The 27,835-nt window shown below is 30.7% G+C and overlaps 1 protein-coding gene across 1 annotated transcript; it reads left to right on the top strand.

The window, feature by feature from the left end:
- The first annotated feature begins 108 nt into the window (after positions 1 to 108).
- Vps53 (vacuolar protein sorting 53) lies at positions 109 to 27,835 on the top strand. Its single transcript, XM_076508477.1, has 22 exons — positions 109 to 263; positions 2,853 to 2,983; positions 4,053 to 4,206; positions 4,612 to 4,727; positions 7,269 to 7,388; positions 8,279 to 8,357; positions 8,730 to 8,797; positions 9,242 to 9,314; positions 12,827 to 12,969; positions 13,148 to 13,319; positions 14,925 to 15,029; positions 17,467 to 17,561; positions 18,772 to 19,008; positions 19,700 to 19,856; positions 20,786 to 20,868; positions 22,792 to 22,870; positions 23,602 to 23,750; positions 24,686 to 24,755; positions 25,648 to 25,733; positions 26,749 to 26,800; positions 27,002 to 27,106; positions 27,581 to 27,835. Exons 1-22 carry the CDS (start codon positions 156 to 158, stop codon positions 27,746 to 27,748), a joined length of 2,550 nt encoding a protein of 849 aa, XP_076364592.1. The 5' UTR covers positions 109 to 155; the 3' UTR covers positions 27,749 to 27,835.

The raw sequence follows: 27,835 nt of genomic DNA, 5'->3' as shown, positions 1-27,835 counted from the left end.
TTTGAGACTGAAAATAATCTACTTGGCCATGTATACCACAAATGGCGAAATTGATAAAAAACCCTTGGACTTGCTGCTGTGCCACCAGACGGCAAGGCAAATAAACTAGCCCAAATGTTTGTGAGTAAACTATATAAACGCCCTCTGTGGTAATTATGGCGGCGGCGTCAACTGCTCTAGAGATAGAAGATGAACTTTTTGAAGATGATAATTTGAATTCATTTTTATCTTTTCCACCCGAAGTCCAAAGTGCAATAGAACATGTAAGTAAGGTCAATTAAATAGTTTCTATAATTTTTGAGTCTGTGATGTGTTTTGTGCTGTTGACCACTGAACTTTGCGTCTTCGTTTCTCTGTGATCGAGTTAGGTGCAATAACTGTTACTGATGCTTGGTTACATCAGGTGGTTATCCTAGTAACTTCACTGCAGGGACTGTTACTTCATTTTTTTTGTATTTATATTTGTCGGAAGAAGTAAAGTTACACTTGTGATGCATATGAGCAAAAATATTTTTCTTACAGTCACGTTTAATCTCTGTAAATAAAAACATTTTTATGTAGTTTAAATGGACAGCGCGTTTTGTTCACTGTATTAAGTACTAGCACTTTTTTACAAGGAAGCGAATTTACATTTCATATTAATGTCTTTCATGAAATTATATGAGAAAAAATTAAACTGAAATTAAAGTGTCTAAGATTATATTAACAATTTAATTAACCATAGTTTTTTAGATGTTTTGACCACAGTTTCAAATCTGCCTCTAACATATTTATTCCAATGTTTCTTTTCCCCACTGCCTTGAATTCGAATATAGACTACATGATATAGTATCTTATGTCAAAAATGGAAAGTCAAAATTGAAAGTTTAGTTGATAGTGTTCAAACATTATGAACAAAAAGTAATTTTAACATTAATTTTATATTTTTGTGTGTGGTAGGGTAGTGAGACAAACTGGAAGCAAGCAGTTCAGTTGTATCAGAGGTGTTGGGCTTGAGATACCAAACAAAGTTGATGTATTAAAAGTTTTAGCAGCTGGAATTTTAAACTATTAGTTTTCAAAGTGTGCTTGACACATTGTGTTGTTTTTATCTGTTCAACTCTTTTTATTTCAAATATTTTACAGGGGTTGAATGTTTTTAACCACTAATCAGCATGCTCTTACATTTATACTCTATGTGCTAAGACTAACTAGCAATCTTTGTTACTCCATTAGCATTTACTGGAAATGTTATGCACTTTTGTGCCATGTATTTGTTGTAGAGTCAAAAATCTTGTAGCAGTTGATACCTGTAATCAGTATTGCAAAGAGAATGTCATTAGAAGTGGAATTGTTTATGGTTAGGTTATGACAGGTAAGCCCCTGATTGATAAAAATAAAGGGTACCCACCTATAAGTCTATGGCTTTAAATGTTTAAATTATGTAATAGCTTGCTTCTGCTTAATATATTGATTGTTTTTGTAAACAGTTTATTTAACACTAACCATATGTTTGCATTTATGTGGTGAGTAATACTGAAAAGTTTTATACCAGAAAGACATATATCACTGTAGAATTTCTCATCATAACTGTCCTATGCTAGTACAAGTATTTTCTCAGCTGAACCTCTATTTGGATAAACAAATCTGCATGTGAATGTTTTTTTTATAGCACACCAATAATGTTCTTAAAAATATAACTAAATATATGTTTTTCTACAAGGTACTTTGGTTAATTATTGAGAATATTTTCCCATGTACATCTCTGCCTTTTAATCAGCAAATGAGATGAGGTAAGTTTGTTCTGAAACCAACATATTTACTCGGCATTTGATTAAGTAACTCATGATTGTTAGTTGACATTAGCTGTCACGAGGTGTGGAGAAATTATTGACATTAATATTCAAACATCTAAACCACATTATTTCAAATCCATCTGCTTGTAAACAAACTCTAAAACCAAAAAATAAAATTTATACATTTTGTTTTGTCATGGAGATATTGAAATTAATATGATATTTTTAATCTTGTAATGTGTCTTATTTCAGATCTAATTGCTTAATATTTTAATTAACATCTGAAACAAGAAATGTACTTTCTTTGTTTCCTTTTTTTATGACATTTTGAATTTTGCGTAAAAACACGCCTGATAGCTATGTTTACGTCTAGAATACATGGAATATGAAGCAAGTCACTTACAACTCATGTAAAGTAGTGAATTAATAAAATGTGAGGAATTATTTAAGAAGATTTTAGGAAGGGGATGCAGTTCTAAGTAGTTAGGGGCTTGTATCCCCCTCCTCAGACTGTTTCTGGATTACTTGATGATGAGAAACCCACTTGAAATAAAAATATATCTCAGAATGGCTAGTATAGGTTAATACACTTTTACTGATAAAGAGATAACTGTTTCAACCTTCCTAGGTCATCTTCAGGTTAAGATGACCTTCTTAACCTATTCTGAGATATATGTTTCAGGATTATATTTCATTGTAATCCATAAGATATACCTAAACTTTCAAATAAAGAATTTAGAAGATTTATATTACAGTTTGTTTTCAGACTGATTGAAATGAGATTTTTTATTATTATTTAAACATTATGACTTGTAAACTTAGAAATGTAATGTTTTTGTTGAATGAAGTTAAAGCAAACAACATAGTAGTAAAATCCAGCTTTTATTTTGTCAAAAGAATTTGGTAAGTTTCTCATGAACATATATAAATGTAGTATAGTGTAGCATTATTTTTTTGTGTTCCAAATGCATCTTAACTGGAAAAAAAAAAACATCAAATGAATTTAAATGCTGAAACCAACATGGTATGTTACTAGATGTCTCATTGTGGGCCCATTTATTTAAACAATTTTTTCAGGTTTTACCTAGTTCGGATCCACTCGATCGGCCAGACTTCAATGCTGTAGATTACATCAACACACTGTTTCCTACGGAGCAGTCTCTTTCTAATATTGATGATGTGATAGGTCGAATGAGATTTAAAATAAGGTATGATAGAGTGAGCCACTTTCTTACTTTAATGTGGCCAAAAGAATGAAACAAATGTTAGGTAGAAATATAGTTCTTATCAAGAGAACTAAGTCTTCTAAAACAGGAATATCATTGATCAAAATGTTCTCTTAAAGTATGTTTCCAAACTCAGTACTGTATGATTACTGCAGCACAAATTAAGCTAATTAAATTCTGGAATTGTTCTCATATGAATCATACAATAAACAAACTGGTGATAAGTATTAACAGTGTACTTAATTGTAACTTGCATGCAATGAAACCAGTTTTTTAATTGTGATATTATGATTAGTTAGTTGATCTATAAAATAAAGCAAGTTACTATCAAACAGTGATGACACTCTTGATTGAATGATGTTTAAGATAACATACATTGAGAACAAGATAATCATTGTTATGATTAGTTTAAAGTAAATAGCTCTGTGATTGGTTTAAAGTAACAAATGCTATCATTGCCTGAAAGAAACCAATGTCAAAGAATAAACAAACAAACTTGTAAAAGATTTATTATTGAACTAGTTGTGAGATAAAAGATTTAAATAATACAACAACTGAGGTTCTAAAAACAGGAAACAATGTGTGCCAGTAAAAAGACATTGAAATTGAAAACTAAAATTACAGAATATTTCTCAGTTGGTTATCAACCTATATGTGTTGCTTGTTTCTTTGTGTAAGGTAATTTCTCACTGGTTTACAAATTTAGTCACTTTAAAAGAAAAACTTAAATTTTTTTCTTCTTGTAAATCTAAGCATTCTATTAGTGACTTTGTTTCTAACTTGAAAATTAGGATACATAAATCTGTTATTTAAAAAAAGAGGAATGTATTACAATGTCATTTAATGTTTTAAATGCATTCACTGTCTTGTATAAATAGTATACAATATCACTATAGTAATTTTTGTTAACTTATGTTTCAAGAAAGTATTGTTTACATATCAAAACAAGAGAATTCAAAACTGAATGAAGTTTTGGGGACAACTGATTTTCTGTAACATTCTTTTCATGTTCTACAAATTGTGAATTAATTTTAGTATTTGTTTTAAACAGACAGCTGGATGATGAAATCAGAATTGTTGTAAGAGGACAGACTAGTGTTGGTCAGAGTGGACGAGAGGCCCTTGAAGAAGCACAGACAGCAATCAAAGAGCTGTTCTCCAGAATAAAGGATATTAAAGATAAAGCAGAAAAGTCTGAACAGATGGTACACAGACACACACACACACACACATTTATATATATATTTATTTTCTTTAATCTCTCAAAATTTTTTCATTTCTTAACAACTCAGAGCAACTGACCAAGTAGAAGATATTTTTATCATTATATTTTTACATCCAATGTTCTAGTCAGTTAGTTATGTTATTCTAGTCTCTAGTATACTTGCTACTGTGGATTATGTTGCAAGTTTAATGTTAAACCTTATGAACATTTTGTCAACGTTTTCACATTTATATACTAATGCCAGATAAACTTTTGACTGTGTTAATATAGAAATCTGATATACATAAGTGTATATGTTATGTGTATTTCGATCAACTTGTGTTTCCGACTAAGTATTTGTACAGGTTAAATGTAATTTCAAGATGTATATATTTTTATTTCATAGGTGAAGGAAATTACAAGAGACATTAAACAGTTAGATCACGCAAAAAGGAACTTAACAGCTTCGATTACAACCTTGAATCACTTGCACATATTAGTGGAAGGAGTGGATACTTTACGGTAAATTTTAAAAAAACACCAAGTTAGTACACTAAGGGAAAGACTGTTTCTGTATAGAGACTTAATGTTCTGGAAATGATAGTTTGTGTGATCAAAATGTTAAAGTAGGTTATTTACATAAGTAACACAGCCTGCCTGTTATTATTTATATATAGTAAACATTGTAAACATTTTATGGTTCACATTGATTTTCTTTTGTGTCTCTGTTAAAACTTTTCAGCCTGGCATGGCCAGGTGGTTAATGCACTCGACTGGTAATCTGAGGGTCGTGGGTTTGAATTCCCATCGCACCAAACATGCTTGTCCTTTCAGTCGTGGGGCATTACAATGTGATGGTCAATCCCACTACTCATTGGTAAAAGAGTGGCCCAATAGCTGGTGGTGGGTGGTGATGACTAGCTGCCTTCCCTCTGGTCTTACACTGTTAAATTAGGGATGGCTAGTGCAGATAGCCCTCAAGTAGCTTTGCACAAAATTAAAAACAAACCAACCCAAAACAAAACTTTTCAGTTCATATTCTAAACAAGAAACATTGAAGATTTCTAGGCCACTGGGGATGTTTTGTACTATATAAATAAATTCTGATTAGGCTTAGAATATGTTTTTTTTTTTTTTTAAGGTTGAAGATATTGAAGGACATTTTAACAGTAAGATGGTGTACAAGTCACTTGTGGTTTAGTAGTCTAGGATATAATTCTGTAAACAAACACTTTATCAATAAACTACTGTACAAGTTACGTGTAATTTTCATGGAATTAGTAACATGTTTTCAAGTTTAATATTTTTGTCAACTTTAGAATAACTTAGTATAAATTAGTTTTGAATTTTGTCAGGTTGTTACACTTTACTTTTTTTGAACAATTCAAGCGTTGTGTTAAAATGCACATCATAATTTAACTGTACATGTTTAAAAGGCTCAAAGTACACATCATGATGTTTTTACAGAGGTTACGTTCAAAATGTAGTTTATACTTCAAAGTTTTATACTTTATACATTTTAATTTCTAGAGGAAATGTATAAATAAATTTTATTCTTGATTTTTCTGTACCTTGAAATGGGTGTGCTCTGAATTGCTCTTTTAGGTTTTCTTTCCATTATTATATGATCTCCCTTAGTGTCTTACCAATTACATACTTATAATTTAAATATTGACAAGCTAGAATATTTAACATTGGCATAATATTTGCAGTTGTGTTTTTGTGCTATGAAAAGGAAAGTAAATATTTTAATACATGTATTGTTTATGTAGAAAGTAATTTAAACATTAGTTATTTCAAGATATGCTGTCTGATATATGTTTTGTGTTCAAAAATGTATATTTAAAGGTTCTGAGAATTTTTATTCGAAGAACTAACTTTGCAAAAAGAAAGGGCCTGGCTTAATTATGCTTGCAGTGTTTATGAACTGTGGCTAATTAGTTCCTGCTGTGATTACTGTTTTTGATGGGAGGACCATTACTCAAGTACGTACTTCATACACAAATTAAAAAGATACATTTACAAAAAATAGATGTGAGAAGGGTAACAGTTGAAATATTGAAGACAATAAGTACATGAGAAAAGGGAATTTATGTTTCATAAGCAGAAAAAGACTTGTTCATTTTAGTTTATATTTTTCAGCATTTTAATTTTATTGTATGTGGGTCATGTTTGATCATTTTGTTTGGTGTTAGGTTTTATCAGAATTAATATTTGATATTTATTTAGGAGGTTCTTGATGTTATGTAAATGAAAAATAAAAATAAAATGAAAAAAGGTTTTAATTCTTAATATGAAAGTCACCTTACACTCAGACTAGTCAGTGTCTGAGTCAGATTGGCTCTTTAAATTCACAGACAAAACCTTAGAAGGAATTCTTTATTAAAAATGTTAATTTTTTTGTGCAACAGTCTTTTCATTAAAAGCTTTCAAAATTTCATGAAGGTAAAAACATTAATTGGAGAATAACTTTCTGCTATGATTCTCCAATGTGGTGTCGGTCAAAATGACTGACCTGGATAATAGTTAAGGTGGAACTTGGGTTGCAGTCAAGGTGTACAAGTCTGTTGAAAATTCTATTATTTGGACTGAAAAATGCAATATTTTTGTGCCAGTGCTTTGTCTTAATTATAGGTTCAATTTTAAGTTTTAAAATAATATATCACATTGGTAAAATTTTAAAGCATGAGTAGCAGAAAGAAATCTTTGACAATACTGTTTTATTCATATACCTAAATCACAGTTAGTCTTTGTTAATGAAGGACAATAAAATAAAAAATAACATCACCCCATTGAGAATTTTAGGAAATCCCTGAAGAAATTTTAACAAAGTATTTATTTTCTGTATGTGGTGCCACCTAGTGGTATTGATATATTTTTTTAAAATTTGGAATGTACAAAAAGTAAAAATTAGCATGTGGTTTATAAGGTCTTATCTTTCTCATCATACTGAGTTATGACTTTTCACGGTATTCTAGCAGTTGGAAGGATGAAATTTGTTTCCATCTTTTCAAATAGTTAGTTGAAAGTAATGACATTATGAATACTTCTCTTTATCTGTAGGATCCACACTCGGAAAAGACAGTACAAAGAGGTTGCTAACCTTTTGGATGGAGTTATGAATGTTCTTGACCACTTTCAGCCATACATGGGGATCCCTCAGATTCGCCAGTTAGCTGACCAGTAAGCTATGACCTTAGAAATAAGTCTAATGACTGCATCATCTAGTGGACTAGTAAACTGAAATGTTAGGATGTTTAAAATATAGTCTGTCAATTGTTTCTCAAGTTAAAGTATCTTGTATATTAATTATAGATCTCAATAGATTATAAAAAAACAAAACAAAATCATACAAGTAGTAGAGTTATTGAAAAGGTCATGGATAACACTTTGGAAATTTAAACATATATAACCTGTATGGTAGATTTTATCAGGAACATGTAACTGGGTGCAGATGTTAGATTTTATTTTTCATGTGTTCTCACACTTATGTTTTTATTATGTCTGCTGTGTTCAAACTATTAAAACCTTATTTATCCCTAATGGATCTCAACATTTCAGAAAGTTGTCTTAGAATGAAATAAATGTTTTTATTTTTGTTATTGTCTATTCAGAAAGTTTTGGGTGTGTCAGGTATATGATATGAACAACACAATTTTAGGATTAGCTTGTTACTACATGGATAATATATCTATTAAGTGTGCTTTATACCAGTAAATGAGTTTGGTGTGTGTGTATGAAGCTGTCTTTAAGGTAATGTTCAAATAAGAGTATTTAAATATAGGGTTTTTAATGTAGTTTTAGCACTACATTTTAAATAAGTTTTTACACTAGTTCACTTGCAACCAAATTAACATAAATTTGATCACTTAAAGAGATATTAAGAAAGGGTAAAAACTGTGACTTGTTGGGGTTTGAACCTGGTTCTCTGCTTATGTTTCTGAACCTTGTTCACAAATATGTGTAGTTTAAGAGTTTTCTCTCATCAAATACCATCTGATTCATACTTATAGTATTCGAGGTTATAGTAACCTAATAATTTATATAAATGTAATTTTTTAAATTGTTTATAGAGTTCAGGGTTTAAAAATTGAGCTAGGCCAGCAAATAACTGAAGATTTTCACAGTGCATTTCAAGGACCTAATGCTAAGGTGAGCAGTCTTTCTTTTATGCTATGTGTGGAATTTATTGTACATATTTGTTGAGCTTTGTGCACTGTTTAGTATTTCATGATCTGTTTGGTAACAAATTTGCAGTTTGTTAAAATTATACATATAAAATTGTTTGAAGTTAAATCAGTTTTAAACTTTGTGCAAGTTTTTTTTTCTTCTTCTTGAACACTGTAACATGGTTTAATACTAACTTTAACTTGGATATTAATGGTTCTGATTTAGAAATCAGCACGTGGGATCACGTACAAAAGTCTGTAATGGTTTTTAAACAAGACCCAAAACTCAAATGTTTTTGAATAGTTTACATTTCTTTTTCAGAAGAATAAATGATCCATTGTTTGTATCTTCTAGACCTTGACACCGAGTCAACAGCTGGCAGAGGCATGCCTTGTAGTTTCAATTCTTGATCCTAAAATTAAGTAAGTATTTCTATGCTGGAAGTATAAAGAACAACAGCTGTTTACTAGCACAAGAACTTTATTCATGATTATCAGTTCCTTAAGGATCTTGATACCAATTAATTTTTTTTTACTCTACGTTGAGACTCGCTTCTGGTCTAATGACTGGATAAAGACTTGAGTGTAGTGGTTCAAAATATCTTCGGAATCAGTATCTGTCTAAAATTTGTGAAATGGTATTTTGTTTATAAAGTAAATTAATCTAAAGATTGTTTGAAATTATTTATATCAGTTCCTTGTATAGCTTAGGTTTTATACTTAACAGATGTTTAAATTTTTGTAAAAGTTATTCTAATGTAAGAAAAAATAAACTTTTTTTTCAATGAAAGTGTTCATTTTTGTATTTAAAAGATTTTTGTGTTTATTATTAGAAGAAAAAAAATTTCCGTTTTCAAATTTTTACAGGCGAGATCTGCTGAAATGGTTTGTTACACTTCAGTTAACAGAATACACGCATTTATTCCAGGAGAATCAAGATGTAAGTTTTAACCTGGTTTTATTAAAAAGAAATAAATTGTTTAAATATTCTATTAGTTTTACATTACTTATTTACACTTTCAGTGACTAGGAGTTTGATTTTTTTATTTACTGTATTAATTATAAAAACTGACAGGTGAATAGAAAGTAGAATGTTACAATTTGCCAGTCAGATCACCTGCAGTGCTGACAAGGCTTTTTGTCCTATATCGGGGCTCATCTGGCTGGCTGTGATAAGATAAACATGGTAGTGATCGAGATGTTGTTTATATCATCAGTTCTTTCAATAATAGTTGTTTTTACATCAACTGTACTACAATTTCTAAACTGTTCAATACTTATTTTAGTTGTTACACATCAGAATTATGTTTATGGGTTTTATTAATATCAAGTTACTTACTGTTTATGATTAATGATGTATATTGTACCTGAATTAAGTTTTTTTCACTGAGGGTCTGCCAAGTTTGTGACCCCAATTTGATTTTTATAGTTTACATACTATAACTCCTAATGTATTTGTCTATATTCACAAAATTTTGCAAGCTTTCAGTATTTTCAGTAAACATTTGTCCATGAACACACAGTGTCAAAGTGTTGACTATTCTAAGTGCAAAGTGATTTTTGTATTAAAATTAAAAATACTTTTCTCCATCTGAAAAATCTCAGGTTTCATTTGTTTATTCTCAGGAAGGTGTTAAATAAATTTCAAATGTTGTTTTAGTAAAACATTTTATTTTATCTATTGTCTATTCCCTAACTCTGTATACGAAGTTGGTCAATTTGACCAACCTTGTAATAATCAAAAGAAGATTTAAAATAAATATAACTTACTCTTGTTTTCCAAATGGTGATATGAAGCTGCATTTATATACCTGTTTAAACTTGAAATTCATTGTCTTATTGCTTTTGGAACCATGTGTAATATTCTTGCCACACAGTTTGTAAATCACTTATCAAGTGTGTAGCTCATATTACCCTATCAAATTACACAACACAAACTAATTGTGAGTTGCTTGCAACCATGCCTGTGAAACTTTTTTACTGTCATTATTCTTTATTTTACCCAATCCAACTTAAAAACTTTCTCACATTTACATTTTAGTAACTTTTATAATAATAAATAAAGAATACACATGAAAAACAAGAAATGTAGTGCTTACCTGGGTCTTCTTTTTTGCTGTCAGTCAAACCCTATTTTTTATACAAATGATACTACTGTACTAAATACGTTTTTATTATTAAGTATGGTAGTACATAACAATAAGGATTGCCAAGCTTTCCAAATAAGTCATAGTAAATGAAAAACCAACTATTCAGAATATATGTTATGATATATCATCCTCATATGTAGTAATAACATGCTAAAAAGATGTGTGAAATGCTTGCAACAACAATTTAAAAAATTTAAAACAGCACATTTTTTATCCACTATACCTTAGATGGCTCAGACTATCACTACAAAATTGCTCCAGCTTGCTTGACTGGTCTGTGGGTGTCTGCTTTTGATATTTCAATAAATAAAAAAATAATACATATTTTTCATAAATGGTAAACATATCATGCACATACTTAAATATTCTTTAACTACAATTTAGCCCAGAAAGTAGTACTATATATATCAACTGATAGACACGTGACAGTTTATGAAGGTAAAAGTAAACAAATGAGTTTTTAAAAAAATATATTTTAAAATGAAATAAATTGTTACAGAAAGTAATGAAACAATAATTAAAACCACAATAAAAGATTTATAAAGTCCCTACTTCCTGTTAAAATTTTATTTTTTTTCTATTTATTTAATTAAACAGTGCACCAAAGAATACAGATTCAAAACATGCAAAGCAGACTATGTTATTATGACTACTGTAATTTCTTTTGACTTTCTAATTATGCAACAAGAACCACTAAATATTAAGCTAAGCTCCTTAATGTGTCTTCTGTGGGCATAATATTTAAACTGGAAGCAAAATAGACAATTTTCTGCACAGAATATAGTGTAGTATAATACATCATTTCATAGATTAAAGTTTTGGTTTCTATTGGTTATAAATAATATAATATTAAACATCATAGACCTATAAGTAATTTGTGAAAGAGGATGTTATAAGTGGATGTGGCAAGAGAGATCTGATTTTCTAGTTTATAGCTCTGTAACCAAATAAGATTGAAGGCTATAAAAGTTATGCTTTGCCTGAGCATTGATGACATTATAATGAGAAATTTACATTAAATTTCATGTTTCTTGGAGGGCTGGGAAATAAATCTCGGGGGATACTTAGAGAGCAAATGTTACAGTTCTCAAACAAGGGGAAATTGAGGATTTATTTAAATGTTGTTTCATAAAAGTAAGAATTGAAACTTCTTATTAAAGGTATGATTATTGTCTACATTTTCATATTTCTATTTCATTATAATAAAGTACTTTAAAAATGCCTGTAGTGAAAAGGTTAATATTATTTATCATTCAGAAGAAGTGGTGAAGCTTTTAGCTACTGTTGTTTACTGTAATAGAAAACAAAACATAATTATTTTTCTCTAGGTTATCTTATGTTTTCTTTTACTTGAATATGGTGTCCTCTTTACAAGTGTTCTGCTTCTGCTTGCTTCAGTCCATGGCTTCCTTTTCCACACAACACATTCTTGTCATTTTTAATGCTGCCAAACCATCTCTCTATTTCAGTCATCATTTTGGTCATTTGCCTTAGATTTCTATTAGCCTATGTTACCAGTGTACACCCTCTGTATCTTGCATCATGTTTCCGTACAGTATGTGACATTTTCATGTTTCCTTTCTTTTATAACTGTCACACCACCACTTTCTCAGATGTATGTGTTGTGGATTTGATCTTTCTTAATAACTCCACACACCCATCACAAAATTCTTATCTCTGTTGTAAGTAACCTTTGCATATTTGTTTTTGCAAACTTCAAGGTAAGTTGGTGAGAATGTGATATTAGAGAACGTAGGCTTAGCATAAATAAATAACATTTGCTATGGCTGTTATTCCTGGCTGGCTTCTGCGTAAGCTGCAAGTTTTGAATCAGACAATGAAAATTAATTTGCCACAATATTTATATCTCAATTGGTTATTGCTCTACAACGTTTCTAAAAAATCCTTTTCTGTAGTTGTAGTTGGAAAATTTCAATTGAAGTTTACAGTGCTAGATTGAGAAATGTTATAGGTATTAAATTTATTTTAAAGATTTATCCGATGCATTTATGTGCATTTTCCTAATTATTTCTTTTCAAGGAATATATTCATTTTTAAAATCTTCAGTATAAGTTTTATGAACCTAAAATTGCAACGTTTTTGACAGCTGTTTTCTTTTATATATCCTTCAGTAATAAATTATGTTAAGAACATTATGAAGCTTAGATTCAGAAGTTTTTATTTAAGGTTGTGTAAACAGTAAAGAAGTTGATGTACAGGTGAGAAACAATGCTCTCTTTAATCAGGTATCTTTGCCAAATTTTAAGACGTGGAAAACTTATCACGGTCTTTTTCTTTGTAGGTGGCATGGCTCGATAAGATTGATCGTCGTTATGCGTGGCTGAAGCGACATTTAATAGAGTTTGAAGAGAAGTTTGGCCGATTATTTCCTCCTGACTGGGAAGTGAGTGAGAGAATTGCAGTGGAATTTTGTGAAATAACCAGGTAGATTCCATAATAAAGTAATGCTCTATGTAATACAACTGTTATCCTGCTGAAATATCAGTAGAAGAAACTAAAGTATAGATTATTATGGTATTAATATTAATAAAATCACAAAACATTTAATGTCTGTTCCTTTTTTATACTTTCATTAGTAACTAACAGTCTATTAATCTTGTAGAAGAGAACTTGGAAAGATAATGACAGCTAGGGTGCACGAGATAGACGTTAGGCTGTTGCTGTTTTCTATTCAGAGGACGACAAATTTTGAAACGCTCCTTGGACGTAGGTTTATGGGAGTTACGTTGGAGGGAATTGATAGGCCTATCATCCCATCAGGAGGACCTAAACAGGTAACTTATTAATGATGTGTTAAAAAAAGCTCTTAAGTCATGAATAGAATTAAACTGCATTTATTCTTGTTATTTGTAATTTCACTAACTCTCATTTTCGTTCAGACAGATTTGAACTATTTATTGTTGTAGTAGATGATTTCTTCTGGAACATGCATTGTCATCATTGCTGGTTGAAGAATAAAAGTCAAAAGTATGCTTATCTTCATCGTTAAAGAAATTTCTAATTGTCATATGCTTTAACTTTTTGTCCACATCAAAAACAAACAAATAAAAATGATAGTAATACTTGACATGACACTCAGACAGAAACATAATAAAATAAAACAAATTCTTCTGGTGTTTAGGTTATTATTTTTTCCCTAAACAGAAAATGAGATCCAATTAATTGTTATTGTATATATATTTTAGTTTCTACATCAAAACTGTCAAATTATGTTTTGTAAAGTGTCATTCTGTATTGCTAAGTGTGTGATATTCCTGTGAACACTGATGTAAAGCTAAACATATAAACTATTCACATTACTATTTGCTAGAATACTCTTGCAAGCATCACCTAAAAGAACTCAGTGTCTTGTTAAGAGCACTTTAAATGTTCACAGCTTTATATTTTTGCATCAGTTCCTTATAAAACTACTGATGTTATCAGCAATAAGTATGGAGGTTTTGTTAAACATTTATGATGAACTACATGAAACACTGGATTGGGGCTTTTTGTGAAGTATGGAATATTTAATACCTGCACAGAGCATATTTTAACAAAGGAACAATAAAAAATGGAAGCTCCTTTTGTGTTCAGCTATTTACTTTGGAATGGTGTGTAATTGTATAAAAATCTATATGACAGCAACTGTAAGCAGTATTTCTTTCATGTGCATCATTAAAAGAATGGACAAATTGGCCTTAATTGTTGGATGAGATACCACAAACCACAATTTTTATTTTACAGCTAAACATTGTATGTTTCTAGTGAGTCAAATGTTTGTAAGATCATTTGTTTCTGTTGTGCATATTGGTGTATAGCAGACGTTTTAATACTAGAAATAAATGACCTTATAACACCAAAATGTTGATTTTACTTAATTAGATACTTGGTGTTTCAGAATATAGCCTTTTCAGGAGTGTTCATTGAAACAAGCTGTAACTGTTTGTGTTTTAGTGAACAACCCTGAAGAAGTTGTAAAGTGAATCGATGAAGTCTAACTAAATAAATGTTTTCTTTGACTTGATTTAGAGAAAATTTGCCACATAATTTACAACTCCTAAGCAAGCAGAATTTTGAGTGTGTTGAGTCCAGACTGCTGGACTTGTAGGTTCTTGTGTGTGTGCAGGAGTATTATATCAAGTAATGTCATATTTTGTAAAGTATTCAAAAAGTCAGTAGTAGAAAAATGTGTTAAATGGATAAACACAAATTACTCCTAGATATTTTGAGATATTATTGGTAAAATTATCATTAAGATCTTAAAACAGAGTAAAACAATTGACACCATTAAAAACATCCTTATAAGCGTTCTTGTTTCATTTGGAAAATTTTAAATGCTGGGTCTCATAATGAAATATTGTTTTACATTTTTCTGAAAGTTATGAATTTGTGGTTAACAGATAGATCCAGAATCTTCTGGTAATTTTGGTGACCCTTCTTTTGACTCCAAAAACCCTTTTGCAGAAGACATGAACAAGGAAGAAGAAGAAACAGGAGATTCAAAGGTATTGGCATGGATTTTTTTATAATGATACAACATTAGACTTGATAGTTTCATGGTAAAATTGGTCTAAAACTTATGACAGAACAAGCTGTTAAATGTATTAAGACTTATTGCACCATTAATACAATTTTTAATCTGTTAAGTTGTATTTAACAATTCCAAGGGGCAAGAATGACCAGTCGTAGCATTAAGGTCTTGTTTTTGCCGATCAAGTTGGAACCTAATCTGAATAAATAAAATAATGTTATAAACTCTTAACAGTAAAATCAGTCTTATCAATAGCTTTAAGGTTAATCTTTAACCATGTTACTAGTAACCACATATTTGAGATGAAAAAGTTTCAAATGTAGTGAAACAACTGGCTAGTTAATATTCAAAAATTGAAGGGGATGATGCTAGTAAAATGTATGCAAGTGTGCTGGTACGCTTCAAACGTGTAGCACAAATTATAAAAGACGGGATATTTCTCATGGAAATGTTCTCTTCATTAGACAGTAATTTATCAACTCAGACTACAATAAGAACAAAAGAGAGAGAACCACCAGTAAGAAATGAACTTGGAAATAGTAAGTTTCTGATGGATAGAATACAGTAGAATGGCCAGCTGATTGGAGTAGGACAGGTTTGTCTTTTTATCTGTCCAACAAAAAGGAAATCTTTTGTACTCCAATTACAGAACTGTTTCATTGCTTAGCTGCTCTACCAAAAGAAAGGAACCAAAGCAAGCAGGCTTTAGAGCTGGGTGAAGAGCTATACATCAGGTTATTGTCATTTGGAATTTGTTTCAAAAAGTCCAAATAATTCAACCAAACAATTACTGCAGTAGTGGTTCATTGACTGTGAGAAGGCATTTGATAATATTCTACAATAGTTATTGAGTTTCCCAAGTCATTTGATCAAGTTCGTTTATTATTGGTATAGAGGTCATGTATAGGATAAGAAATAGCTGTCAGATTAGAGCATGGCAACTTGGAATGGTTTAAGATCTTGAAGTGTGTGAAAAAAGGATGTGTGGTGTCACCAAATTGTGTGCAGTTTGTATGACAAACAGACTGTAAGAGATGCACTAGAAGACAATCTGGATGGGATTCAGATCAGCAGGCTTAAAGTTTAATGTCTTGAGTTAATCCTTATCGGCGACCATCATCAATTGATGCTACCATTTACAACATTTCCACTGTTTGAGGGTTAAGCAGGTAATGCTCTCCTCCTCGTAAACATGTAGTTAGTTGTATGAACATCGACAGATGTTAAGCACTAAAGCAGAGAAAAGGAACTACTTCTTAAGTCACAGAAGACAAATTATCATGATTAACAGCCAGAGATTAAATAAAATATTATGTATCATGGTAGCCAAAATGTTGGAATGATTTAAATATCTGAAATTATCAATGAGAAATAAAGAAAATGTTGGGGGATAGCAGGAAATAACATCTCATTCAGATCATGAAGGACAAGAAACATTCTGAAGTCTCAGGGGCTATTTTGTTGCTTACACAACTGCTGTATATTAGTGCAAGTCCTAAGCTCTGAAGAAGAAAGATGAGAAATGAATTTCTCTGTTTTAGAAGAATTCTGCAGACCCCCTGAATGGCCAGGAGAAACAAATCGGTATTGGCAGAAGTAAAACCTGAGAAAAGGTCATTTTATCTTGCACATCAAAGACAGACAAGCTATTTCAGGCATGTTCTCAGATGAAATATCGGTCTAGGAATTAAAGTTGGAGGACAACATCTGAAACGTAGAGTAAGCCAAAAGATCATTAGAGTGTGAAGGAAATTTGCTTGGTATGTTGTTAAAACCTGTGGAGATGCCAAAGTAAAATTAAATTTTGTCTTATCTTATAGATAAAATTTTATGAAAATATCTACTGTGAATATTTTGATACAAGCTGCCAAACTTTTTTTATACAATTTTTAAACATGTTTTGATCTTTATGTCCAAAGTAGGTTTAAATATACCTAATTATTTCATAATGGATGAAAAAACTTAATAAAACTATATATAGGTAAAATGTTTAAGAAAGCTGCTTGTCTACAGTAGGTTTAGTTGTACTTGAGAATATCTGATTAAAAAACAACTTATCTATTTATCAATTAGGTTTAAAGACACTTTACTATATTATAATAACTTTTAAAAAGGCTTAATATATCCACATTTCTTAATATATCCACATTTCTTAATATATCCACATTTCTTAATATATCCACATTTCTATAATAGATTTACCAGTACTGTATATATCTTTTCTGTTGGATAATAAAATTCTTAGATTTGTGTATTAATACACATTAAGAAAACATTTCTTTGTTTTCTCTTAGTAAATAAGATTTAACTAAAATTTGTTTTCAGAGAATCAAGTGATTATGTTAAATAAATTAGTTGGGGGTCAATTTAAAGTTTCAACTTGTGATAAATACTTCTATAACTGTTTCCAGGTTCCAGTTGCTAAGCCTAAAAGTAACCCTTTCCAAGGAATCATTTCAAGATGTTTTGAACCTCATCTGAATATATACATTGATTCTCAAGATAAGTAAGTTTCAAGGTTAAATACTAAAGAATGTGAAGACATCTGTAGAAAGTGGAGAGTTTTTGTGAAAAGAAATTACAAATATAAATGACACTATGCAACACAAATTTTTTTTATGGATAGTATGTGTTATTTCTTAATTGCTTATGTTGTAAAAGTGCAGAAAATAGCCATTATTCCCTTCAAACTTTGCTTTTGTGACCTGGGTAATGAAATTTAGAAATTAACCTATTTTCTATGTAAAAACAGGCAAATTTACACATTTTCATTTACACAAGGTCTGAATAAAACAACATATGAATCAAGATTTACATGTATTTATACTAAAGTTATACAAAAATGAACAAAAATGTTTAGAAGTGAGTAGTTTTTTGAGATTTGTGACTGTAATGTAAATCACTTTCACGTATCAGCCCCCAAATATAGTCTCCCATCATGTTTTTATTATTCACTCCCATTTCACGAAAGGAAAGTTTGAAGACAAAAATAGGTTGTTGTTTTTTTCATTTAATTTAGGCAAAAGCAATTGGAAATAACACTTTCTGCCCAGGAACAAAACAAAGTAAAAATTTTGTTACATCATGTAATTTGTCACATTGAACAGGTTTATTTGAGCCATTTGTGTAGTCATGTCAGCTTAGATGAATTAGTCATTAAGGGAAGGACATGAACACACAGCCCTTTAATCTCAAATAATATATTGGGCTTTTGTGTGTTTTTTTTCTAAACATTTTCATGGTAGGTTAAGCACTTTTCATGGCGTTAACCCTACGGACACATTCTACACCTATTGGACACATGATGAGGTTGCTTTAGGTTTTTCAACCAGTTAGTAACCCATACTGATGACATTAACAAGCCAAAATATAAACTTTCAATAATTTCTTGCTCTACTGAGACATCACTGTACTTTTGTAACATATTGTAATATAGTAGTGAACTTGTAGGATATGGAAAGTTTATGATTTTATTTACATTTATACAGGTAATTGTTTTATTTTAGTTACCAATACAAACAGATTACTGGAAGAACTGATCCAAGCAGTAACAGAATTTGTTTAGCCCATTTATAAGTTAATTATAAAACCAGATAAATTATAGTAGTTTTAATATAATATTGATTTTCTTGCTTAACATATTAAATGTTTTAGAAGATCTATTTCATATTTAAAACAATTTTTATTAAAACTTGGACACCTTTATCCTCTCGCAGGAACTTAGCACAACTGATCGAGAGATTCCAAGAAGATATACGCAAGGCACCAATGCCTCGGCCGGAAACAGGTTCTGCTGTCTTACCTTCATGTGCTGACCTGTTCGTTTATTATAAGAAGTGTTTAGTGCAATGCACACAACTAAGTACTGGACAACCCATGCTCTCCCTTGCCGAAACATTCCAAAAGTACCTTCAGGAATATGCGACCCGAATTCTTCAGAACAATTTACCAAAGTAAGTGTCTGTGAACCTCCCCACTAGTACAGCAGTAAGTATACAGATTTACAATGCTAAAATCAGGGGTTCAATTCCCCTCGGTGGGCTCAGCAGATAGCCTGATGTGGCTTTGCTATAAGCTATGGCTGTGTGATATTGGTTGTGAAATGGATTTGATCCAAGTAAAGTAAAAAGTGTCGTACATGTTGATGAATTAAGATTTCTGACCCTAATCATCCCTGCTTATTTTAATATTGTATCAAATTACTCTTACATCTTTTATTATGCTAACTATTTGTAAGTATAAAACTGTTTGCTTGGAGTTGAAATGATTGGATAACATAAATTGACATGTTTAAGTGAATTAACTTTTTTAGACTTTTGTGCAAATGCTGTTTGCTAAATGGTAGAGACTGTGTTATAATGAAATTAAGTTTAAGCTGTTCACAGATTTAAAACTGTTTACTGGGAATTTAAACTGTTCTAAAAGTGTTTTCTGTAAATAGTTTCATTTCTCTGTTGACAGATCTAAAACTAATATTTATTCTATGGTAAAGTGTTCATCAAGTAATTATCAGTGTCTTGAAGTATGTGTTTTATAAAATCAGTGCAGTTTTATTTAGTTTTGTAATCAATCAATACTTTTTATGAGTGCCTTACACATACTGTTTAAATTTTGACATATAACATGTACAGTTGACTTTCTCAGAATTGGCAGTACAGCCACGCTCTCGTCAGCTGGTCTGATCCAGAACTTTCAAAACTTGTTAAAGGAAGGAGAGGTGGCACGCTTTACTCCTTCAGAGCAGTGCTTGGTCTGTAGTATCTTATCAACAGCCGAGTATTGCTTGGAAACAACTCATCAGGTACAAGTTCTTCTAGTATAAAATATAATTTTAAAGAGTTCATGGGATTGTGTTTTGTAGTAAATTGTTTTTGGATGTATGCAAGTAACGTGTATAAAAATGAAACAGCGGCAGAGTTGAAAATAAGAAAGTAACCGTTTCTCAGAAGGTTTAGTTACAACATTGCATGAAAAACAGTATTTTGTACAGTTAAAGATCTTTCCTTGAAATGTTATATTTTCATTCTAATGTGATAAGATTTGAGGTTGGTTAGCAGCAATTTTCTGGTCTTACAATGTTAAATTCTGGTGTTCGGTTCCATGCAATAGACAGAGTGCATATAGCCCAATATTTAGCTAATTTCTGAAAATCACAACATTTCAGTATTTAAGGAAGACAATTAAAAACAAATCATAATTGTATTCTGATGTAAACAATTACTGGAACTTAAGTTATGATTTGTCTTATAAGAAAACTGAATTTGTTAATTTCGAAGTATTTTGAACTGTTAAGAGATTTCTGGTTAGATGACTTAATTTCTTTGGTGTATAAGGAAAATATTGCTCAAGTGTTGCTGTGGTAATAGTGAAGCAAGATATGTTGCTTCTATTATTAACCTGAGGCCATTTAGTACATTTAAGAGATTGAAAGATAAAGGCATCATCGTTGAATCACTTGAAGTAGTTATTTTGATGTATTACAAGATTTTTCTTAGTGATGTTATTATACTAATAAAATCTTGCTGAGAAAAGTTTAATAATTAATAGAACTCTGTGTGTTTAGAATTATAAACAGACCTAAAATACTTTTATTGGAAACTTTCAGTCCTCTTATCAGAGACTTCATCAGACAACAATGCACTGTTACCTGATAAAGGCTCCAGTGAGAGGACTGAATTAATTTACCTATGTTATGAGTCTTGAACAACAATATAAAATCTTTGTGCTTAGCTGGAAGAAAAGTTAAAGGAAAAGGTGGATCCTTCTCTTTCGAACCACATAAATCTGTCCAAAGAACAAGATTTGTTTCACAGGTAATCTGTTGTCTTAACCTCTCACAACACGTCAAAACTTGTTTATCAAATTTTGAGTTAAACCCTGTGTCATTTCTTTATAATTTGGATATAATTTAGAACTTCTGTTTTGTAATTTAATAATATGGTTTTAGTACAATTCACAAAGAAAAAAAATCAAACTGACATTCCTCTGGAATTATGCATATAACCAACAAACTTTATGTTTTTTTTAAATAATTTTTCTGTCTATAACAGGACACAGGTTCTATTTGTTGTGAAACTGTCGTCATATGAGAATATAATTATCCAGGTTTTGGATCTTGCATGATTTTTCTCTTTCTTTTTTTTTTCTTGCTTTTATTTGTACATCTTATTGTTCCCATCCTTTAATGATCTATACAATTACCAATGAAGTTCAGCATTAAAACTAACAATGGGCAAGGTTTAAGTATTATTGGAGTGAGAACAGTATAAAACATTTACAGCAATGTAGATTGAATGAAGTGTTGTAAGAAGTAATCTGTGGTTTTGTGGGATAGTGACAAAACCTAACTCATACAAAGAAGAACAATGACATTTAAAGGGAAGGTCAGAAAACTTGGGAATGAACCAGAGATCTGGAATTTTTCTTATAGTTTCGCTAGTTGTCTTAGTCATTCCTGAGAATTTTTCTTGATAAATTGTGTTTGAAAGCAATTGAAATTTCTTCTGTGACAAGACATTAGGTAAACCAAGTTAGGTTTAACAAGTATAATAAACAAAACATTTCTATCACTCGAATCCTTATTTATTGCAAATTATTGTAACCTAACCTGACATCATTTTGAAAGTTAAGATCCAAGGTCATCAATAAATCTTTACCATTTTATGAGTCTTTTTACTGGACGTATAAAATGGAACTTTCTGACCAACAATGCAAAAAAATCAAATTCTAAGAAAAGAGGAAGTATTTTTTAATGTTTTTTTAAACAAATGTAAACACATTTATTAAAATATTCCAATTATAGAATTTTTAAATGATGTACTGGTTTATAAGTTTTGTGTGAGTAGGAAAAAGCCAAAATATTGGTGATGCTCATCATTCTCTCCCTCTGGAATTTGTCTGAGTTAATTCAGGCAGATCATTTCTTGCAGTATTTTTAATTATATGCCTGAATTTATTTGCATGTTATCGTGTATTACAATCAGTGCTCACTAGATGGCACTGTAAATACTGTTTATGCTGATTTCTAACAGATTTATTATGAATTATGTATCATGACCACTGGAGAAATATATTCCTAATATTTACCTAGTTTCATTAAAATAATATGTGATGTGTAAATCTAGATGTGTGTTATATTTATTTATTGATCATATTTGGTGTAGAAATATAACAACAGGTCATAAAAGAACTTGTGTATCATTAGCATACAAGTATAGGCTATAAAAAGTGAAATGAAAACCCCCAACTTTTTGAGATAATTTAAAAAACAAAACTCGCATGTTGGGGGTTAAAGGCAATTTTTTTTCGGAGTTTATTGTAATCACGAACAACAAAAATAATTGTCTTATTATTTGTAATAACCCTATTTAAAGATGTTATGTTGTAGAGTAGAATATATAATTACACTTTTTGATTAAACACAAGTTTTGTATGTTTATGGTAACTGCAGTTAATTTAATCAAATATAAAGTTTTCTCTGGCTTTGGTTTCAACTTTAATAAAATTTTTACTTTTTTAAATTTTCTGTTTATGAATGGATAATTCATCTTCACTGAAATGGAAAATTGGTAGAAGGATATTATAACCACCTAGGTTTTTCGTATTGGTGGTTAGGAGTTTTTATTAGTTCAATTTAGGTTTATTTTTAACTTCATCTTTTAAGAACAGTATTCCTGTTAATGTTTTTTTATGGTTCATGTTGTTAGTACATGATCTATTATTTTAATATAATTTAGTGTCATCTCTCACTGCATCCAGTTACTTGTTCAAGATGTAGAAGCCACCTGTGAACCAGCACTGACAGCAATGGTCAAGGTACAGACTTTTCTACTTCCAAGTTTCCACCAGAAGGCAATTGCAGCTTTGAAATCCATGCCACTGTTACTTGTAACCATATGAAAACAAACTGGTATCATACTGTTGCCAAGTAAACTTGGCATCATTTTTAAAACTGTTATTTTTCATGTGTGTTAAAGGTCAGATGGTTAAGTACATAAAATCATGTTTTGTAATTAGATAACTCTCCTAATACTAAGTTTGTGTTTTAAACACATCCAAGAACATGGGTGGTCTCATATAATTACTTCTATTTCACTTATTACTTGTCATGTTAAAATGAACCTTTTATGAGATAATTGCCCAACATATTTCATAGGTGATTATGTGCTCCTAGTGAAAAAAAATATTAATTATTCATCCATTTATATCCAAAATGTTCAAATTAATATGCATTGTTTATGGTTCTTTTAAAAGATTTTATTCTGTGTACATTACTTTGAAATTTTCTTTAACATTGCACATTTTAAAACTGAGTTATCTACTGTATCCTGTATATATACTAATTAATAATGGTTTTCTGCTATTATGTTCATCATTTATATTCTAAAATACACTGAAGTTTTATTATGTACAATTCTATGTAGTACTTTATATAGTTTTATCATGCATTGTTGAGACTAAAACAATTTTACGTAGATTATTGCAGTATTAGGATAAGCAAGATCCTATAATGTTCAAATGACTTTCTTATGTATATGTTATATCAGATCCAGTGGTCAGCAGTGGAGACAGTAGGTGATCAAAGTAGCTATGTGACCGCCATTACTGGTCATCTTCGTCAAACCTTGCCTTTGCTTCGTGACAACCTTGCAGCATCTCGAAAATATTTCACTCAGTTCTGTGTCAAGTTTGCCAAGTAAGTTCATTCAGTGTCAAGTAGATATGTTTAGCAGATTTGTTCAGATGTAGTGGAATATCTAATGTACCAAAGAGACTCTTGGATTTCATCTTATCAAATTGTATCTGGTTTATTGAACTTTGTAAAGACTTTAAGCAAATTTTGTTTTATGGAACACCTAATATATCTTCATGTATATATTTCTTATATCTAAACTTTTGTATTGTTAGCCAAGCACAGCAGAAAAGTGAACGTAATCAATATTTATAAATGTTATGAGATTGTTCTTCAGTCTAAACATTCATGTTTTTATGTTATAATCTGTATTCATTCTAGAATGAAAAAGGCATAACTTATATTTATTTCTAACTTTTTATGATGGTTATGAGATTGGTTAAATGGACTGAACCAGTACAGATTTGTTAGTGAAAATAACAAAATATAAAGTTTTTCTTAAGAAACGTTTGATAAAACTATCTGGACATTGTACAGATTTTGCACATGTAATTTGAAAATTTTCTGATACATAAAAGTATTTTTAATCTTAAAATAAAAATTACTTCATGTTGGATAGTTAACATGTGAAAAACATTGGTTAATATATCTCAAAAATTAATAAAAAAAAAAAAGATATATTCTGTATTAAAGCCTTGTAACATTTACTGATGGGCTGCCAAATTTCATGTATATATGCTTACTAATTTAAAAGTTAGAGCATGAAAACTATAACAAGCACAAGGTTGATACCGTGGACTGAGTCAATGCCTCTGAAATACTGTATGAAGTCTACTTCAGAATGTAGTGTTCTTCTATTTTAGAAAGGCTTAAAAAGTCAGAGTTTAAAGAGACCACTGGATTTAGTACTGTGTCATTCAAGATTTATCTCCAGTGTTCAATAATTAGTGAAAACTAAAAACAAAGCACTTACTGATATATTTTTTTGTCTCTTTCAGCACTTTTATTCCAAAGTTCAATAACCATTTATTCAAGTGTAAGCCCATTAGTGCTGTAGGTGCAGAACAGGTATTTATGTTAGTGTTTAGTGTGTGGTGTTTGTTACCCATGTTATTGCCTGTATTATTTATACAATATTTTGTAACCTGTAATGTCTAGACGTGTCTCTTCTAACTAATGTTGAGTGTGTGGACTTCAGACTAGCAACAGTTTTTATCTGCTTCACATAAATAACCTTAAGAGTTATATTTTAAATTTCAACTGTGAGGTATACTTTGGTGGGGATAATGTGTTTTGAAGGCAGAAGTTGGTAATTTTATGCTGTCGCCATTTATTTATGGTGGTGGTGGTGTTCAATCCACCAGTCAATTGAGCAGTATGTCTATTAGTAGTCCAAATTAGCTGTATTCTGTGATCAAAGGACAAGGTATAAATATATATAATTTTGACTGTATATGCGACTATTTACATAATTACTATTGTGAATTGTTTGCTCACCTATTCCAAGAGAAGTAGGTTTTACTTTCAGTGTGTATCATAGCATCACCATAACCTGTAACTGGCTTCAGTGTGCAACGTAACCACAGGGGATTGAGTTAAATTATCAACAATATACAAACTATTTTTATAAATTTAATTGCAATATCCTCAACATTTCTTTTGCATATGTTTAATCAGGAATCTGTTTAGTGTAGGTTTCATTGTGTTTTATCTTATTGTAAAAAGATTCATTAATTTTTGTGTTCCAAATTTTATCTGTATTGCTTACACCAGTACAGGTAATACGTGCCTAAAGGATTCTTTAAGCACTTTTTTCTTCATGGTGGGGTATACTAGGGAGTGGATTATTTTTGTGAATATCGAATGTGTAGGGTCTAAACTTACACCTGAAGTCTTCTCTCTACCAATTAACATCTAGTGTCTAGACTTCAGACTCATAACCATGCTTTCTTTCTGTTAGCTTTTGTTGGATACCCATATGTTAAAGACAGTCTTGTTGGATCTTCCAACTTTAGGATCTCAAGTGGTGAAGAAAGCACCAGCAAGGTGAGTAAAAACAGAGGTTTTCTTGAAACTCCATTACCTCAATATTCAGCTCATCCTTTCATATTACTTTCACTATAGGTCCCATCAATTTAAAGAATACATATTTTCTACTGTTTCCATAAACGTCTTAGTGAATAATTTGTACACACTCTAAATATAGCTTCCCTGGGGCTGTTCTACAAATAACCTCAACAATCAATAGATATCATTGCTAATTTTTCATTTAGATCATTCATAAACCTAAACCTTATTCTGCAAGTACAGGCACCTTTTCTAACACAATTCTAATCATCTCTGCCATAAAGTTATGGTGCTTTCTTTTACTAGCTTAAATTTTTTTATATAACACAAGGATTTCTATTTCGTTTTTGAGTTTGTTGACAAGTAAATAAGAAACGGCTGTAATGTTTTCTTTACAATTACTAAACTATGTGATAACTTCTGGTGTTTCTGTGTAGTTTAACTACCACTTCAGTCCCCCATGTGCTCTTAGGTGATGTTTTAACCTCACATCCATTAATGTAGTATTCCAATGTTGTTTTTTCTGAAAGAAGCATACTTTAACTCTGTTAAAGGAAATGTCAATAATTAATATTTTTATAGTAACAGTCAAAGTAAATCAGTGGTTCCCAACCTTCTTTATGCCCTACACCCCTTAAAGTTTTTATTTGTTCTCGCACCCCTCCCAGTAATTATTTATTTAAGAATAAAGGTGAAGGTGGCCAAAACAAATTTTTATAATGTTATCTTGCACCCCTGGTTGGGAACCACTGAAGTAAATTAACTAACCACTAGATGACAGCTAAAATTTCAGTGACCGTCACTGCTGCATATTCCAGGACTATTCTTATAAATGACACGTGTTTAACATATAAAAATGCAAGGTTGATATTTTATCTTTGGTTTATTCTTAGGTAGCTGGAAACATTTTTTAAAAGAATCCTTGACTTATGTTACAGGTGTAACTAGAAGGTACTTGGAAGTAAATTGATACAATTTGTTTTTTTTAATGTAGCTACACCAAAATTGTTGTCAAGGGAATGACTAAGGCAGAAATGATACTGAAGGTATGTTTAACTTCTATTTATACATAAAACTAGATTTTAGATCATTCTCTAAGTATTCACAGAATACAAGATTAAGGTAGGGGAAACACAGCTGCTGAGAACTGAGTATTACAAGTTTGTTGTGTATAAGGTTAGTGATAACAAAAATGTAACAAGGTGGTTTTAAAGTAGAAATACATCTCAATGTCTACTTTGTCTCAGGTTGTCATGTCACCGCACGAACCTAATGAGAGTTTTGTTGAGAACTACATCAAACTGTTACCAGAATCAGATCTATCCGAGTTCCAGAAGGTTCTTGACATGAAGGTAAGTGTAGTTAGTCCACTGAGCAAGAACAAATAATGTGCATTCCTGCCTCTCTTGTGTTTATTGTATCCTAGCAAGCCCAAAGGAAATTATCTCCACAGTGGTTGGAATACAATTATTATATACTTAAGTCTTGAAAATTCCCAAGAGACTACATAAATATATAATAAATGTATAATTATAACTATGTCCAAAACTACATTAAACCATTTTGCTAAATGTAGTTAGTTATTTAATGTATAATTTTAATAAACTGAAGTTAAATAACTACATGGAAATATGGTGGAGAAAGGGTGTAACGTTGTAGTTGACACTTCATTCTCTGAAGAAGCTAACAGTTTTTTACATTTTTAACATTGTTAGTAATAAGTAAATCTAGGTCAGGTTCCTGCACTATTGGGCCAAGGTTATGTCTGAAATATTTTTCTAATTGTTGGAAGAAGCAAATTCGGTAATGTACATTCCTTTCTCCAGGGTCTGCGACGAAGTGAGGTAAATGCTTTGATAGATATTTTTCGTTCTGGCCTTCCAAATTCTACAGTGACCCAAGTAACCACTAGCTCAAATACTGTGGGAGCCAGTCCAGAGAGGGGGTCAAGTGGAATCAGAAGACTAGAGAAATTAATAAAGAAAAAGTTCTAATAATTTATGCCAGGGATGATATTTATTTATAGTCTGATCTGTGTGAGATATGAATATGTACAAAATAAATGTTAGAGAAATCTCGCA

Source organism: Tachypleus tridentatus, chromosome 6, assembly GCF_004210375.1.
Source record: "Tachypleus tridentatus isolate NWPU-2018 chromosome 6, ASM421037v1, whole genome shotgun sequence".
Classification (NCBI taxonomy): domain Eukaryota; kingdom Metazoa; phylum Arthropoda; class Merostomata; order Xiphosura; family Limulidae; genus Tachypleus; species Tachypleus tridentatus.
Note: the sequence above shows the minus strand (reverse complement) of the source record. Positions and strands in the feature narration are given on the sequence as shown.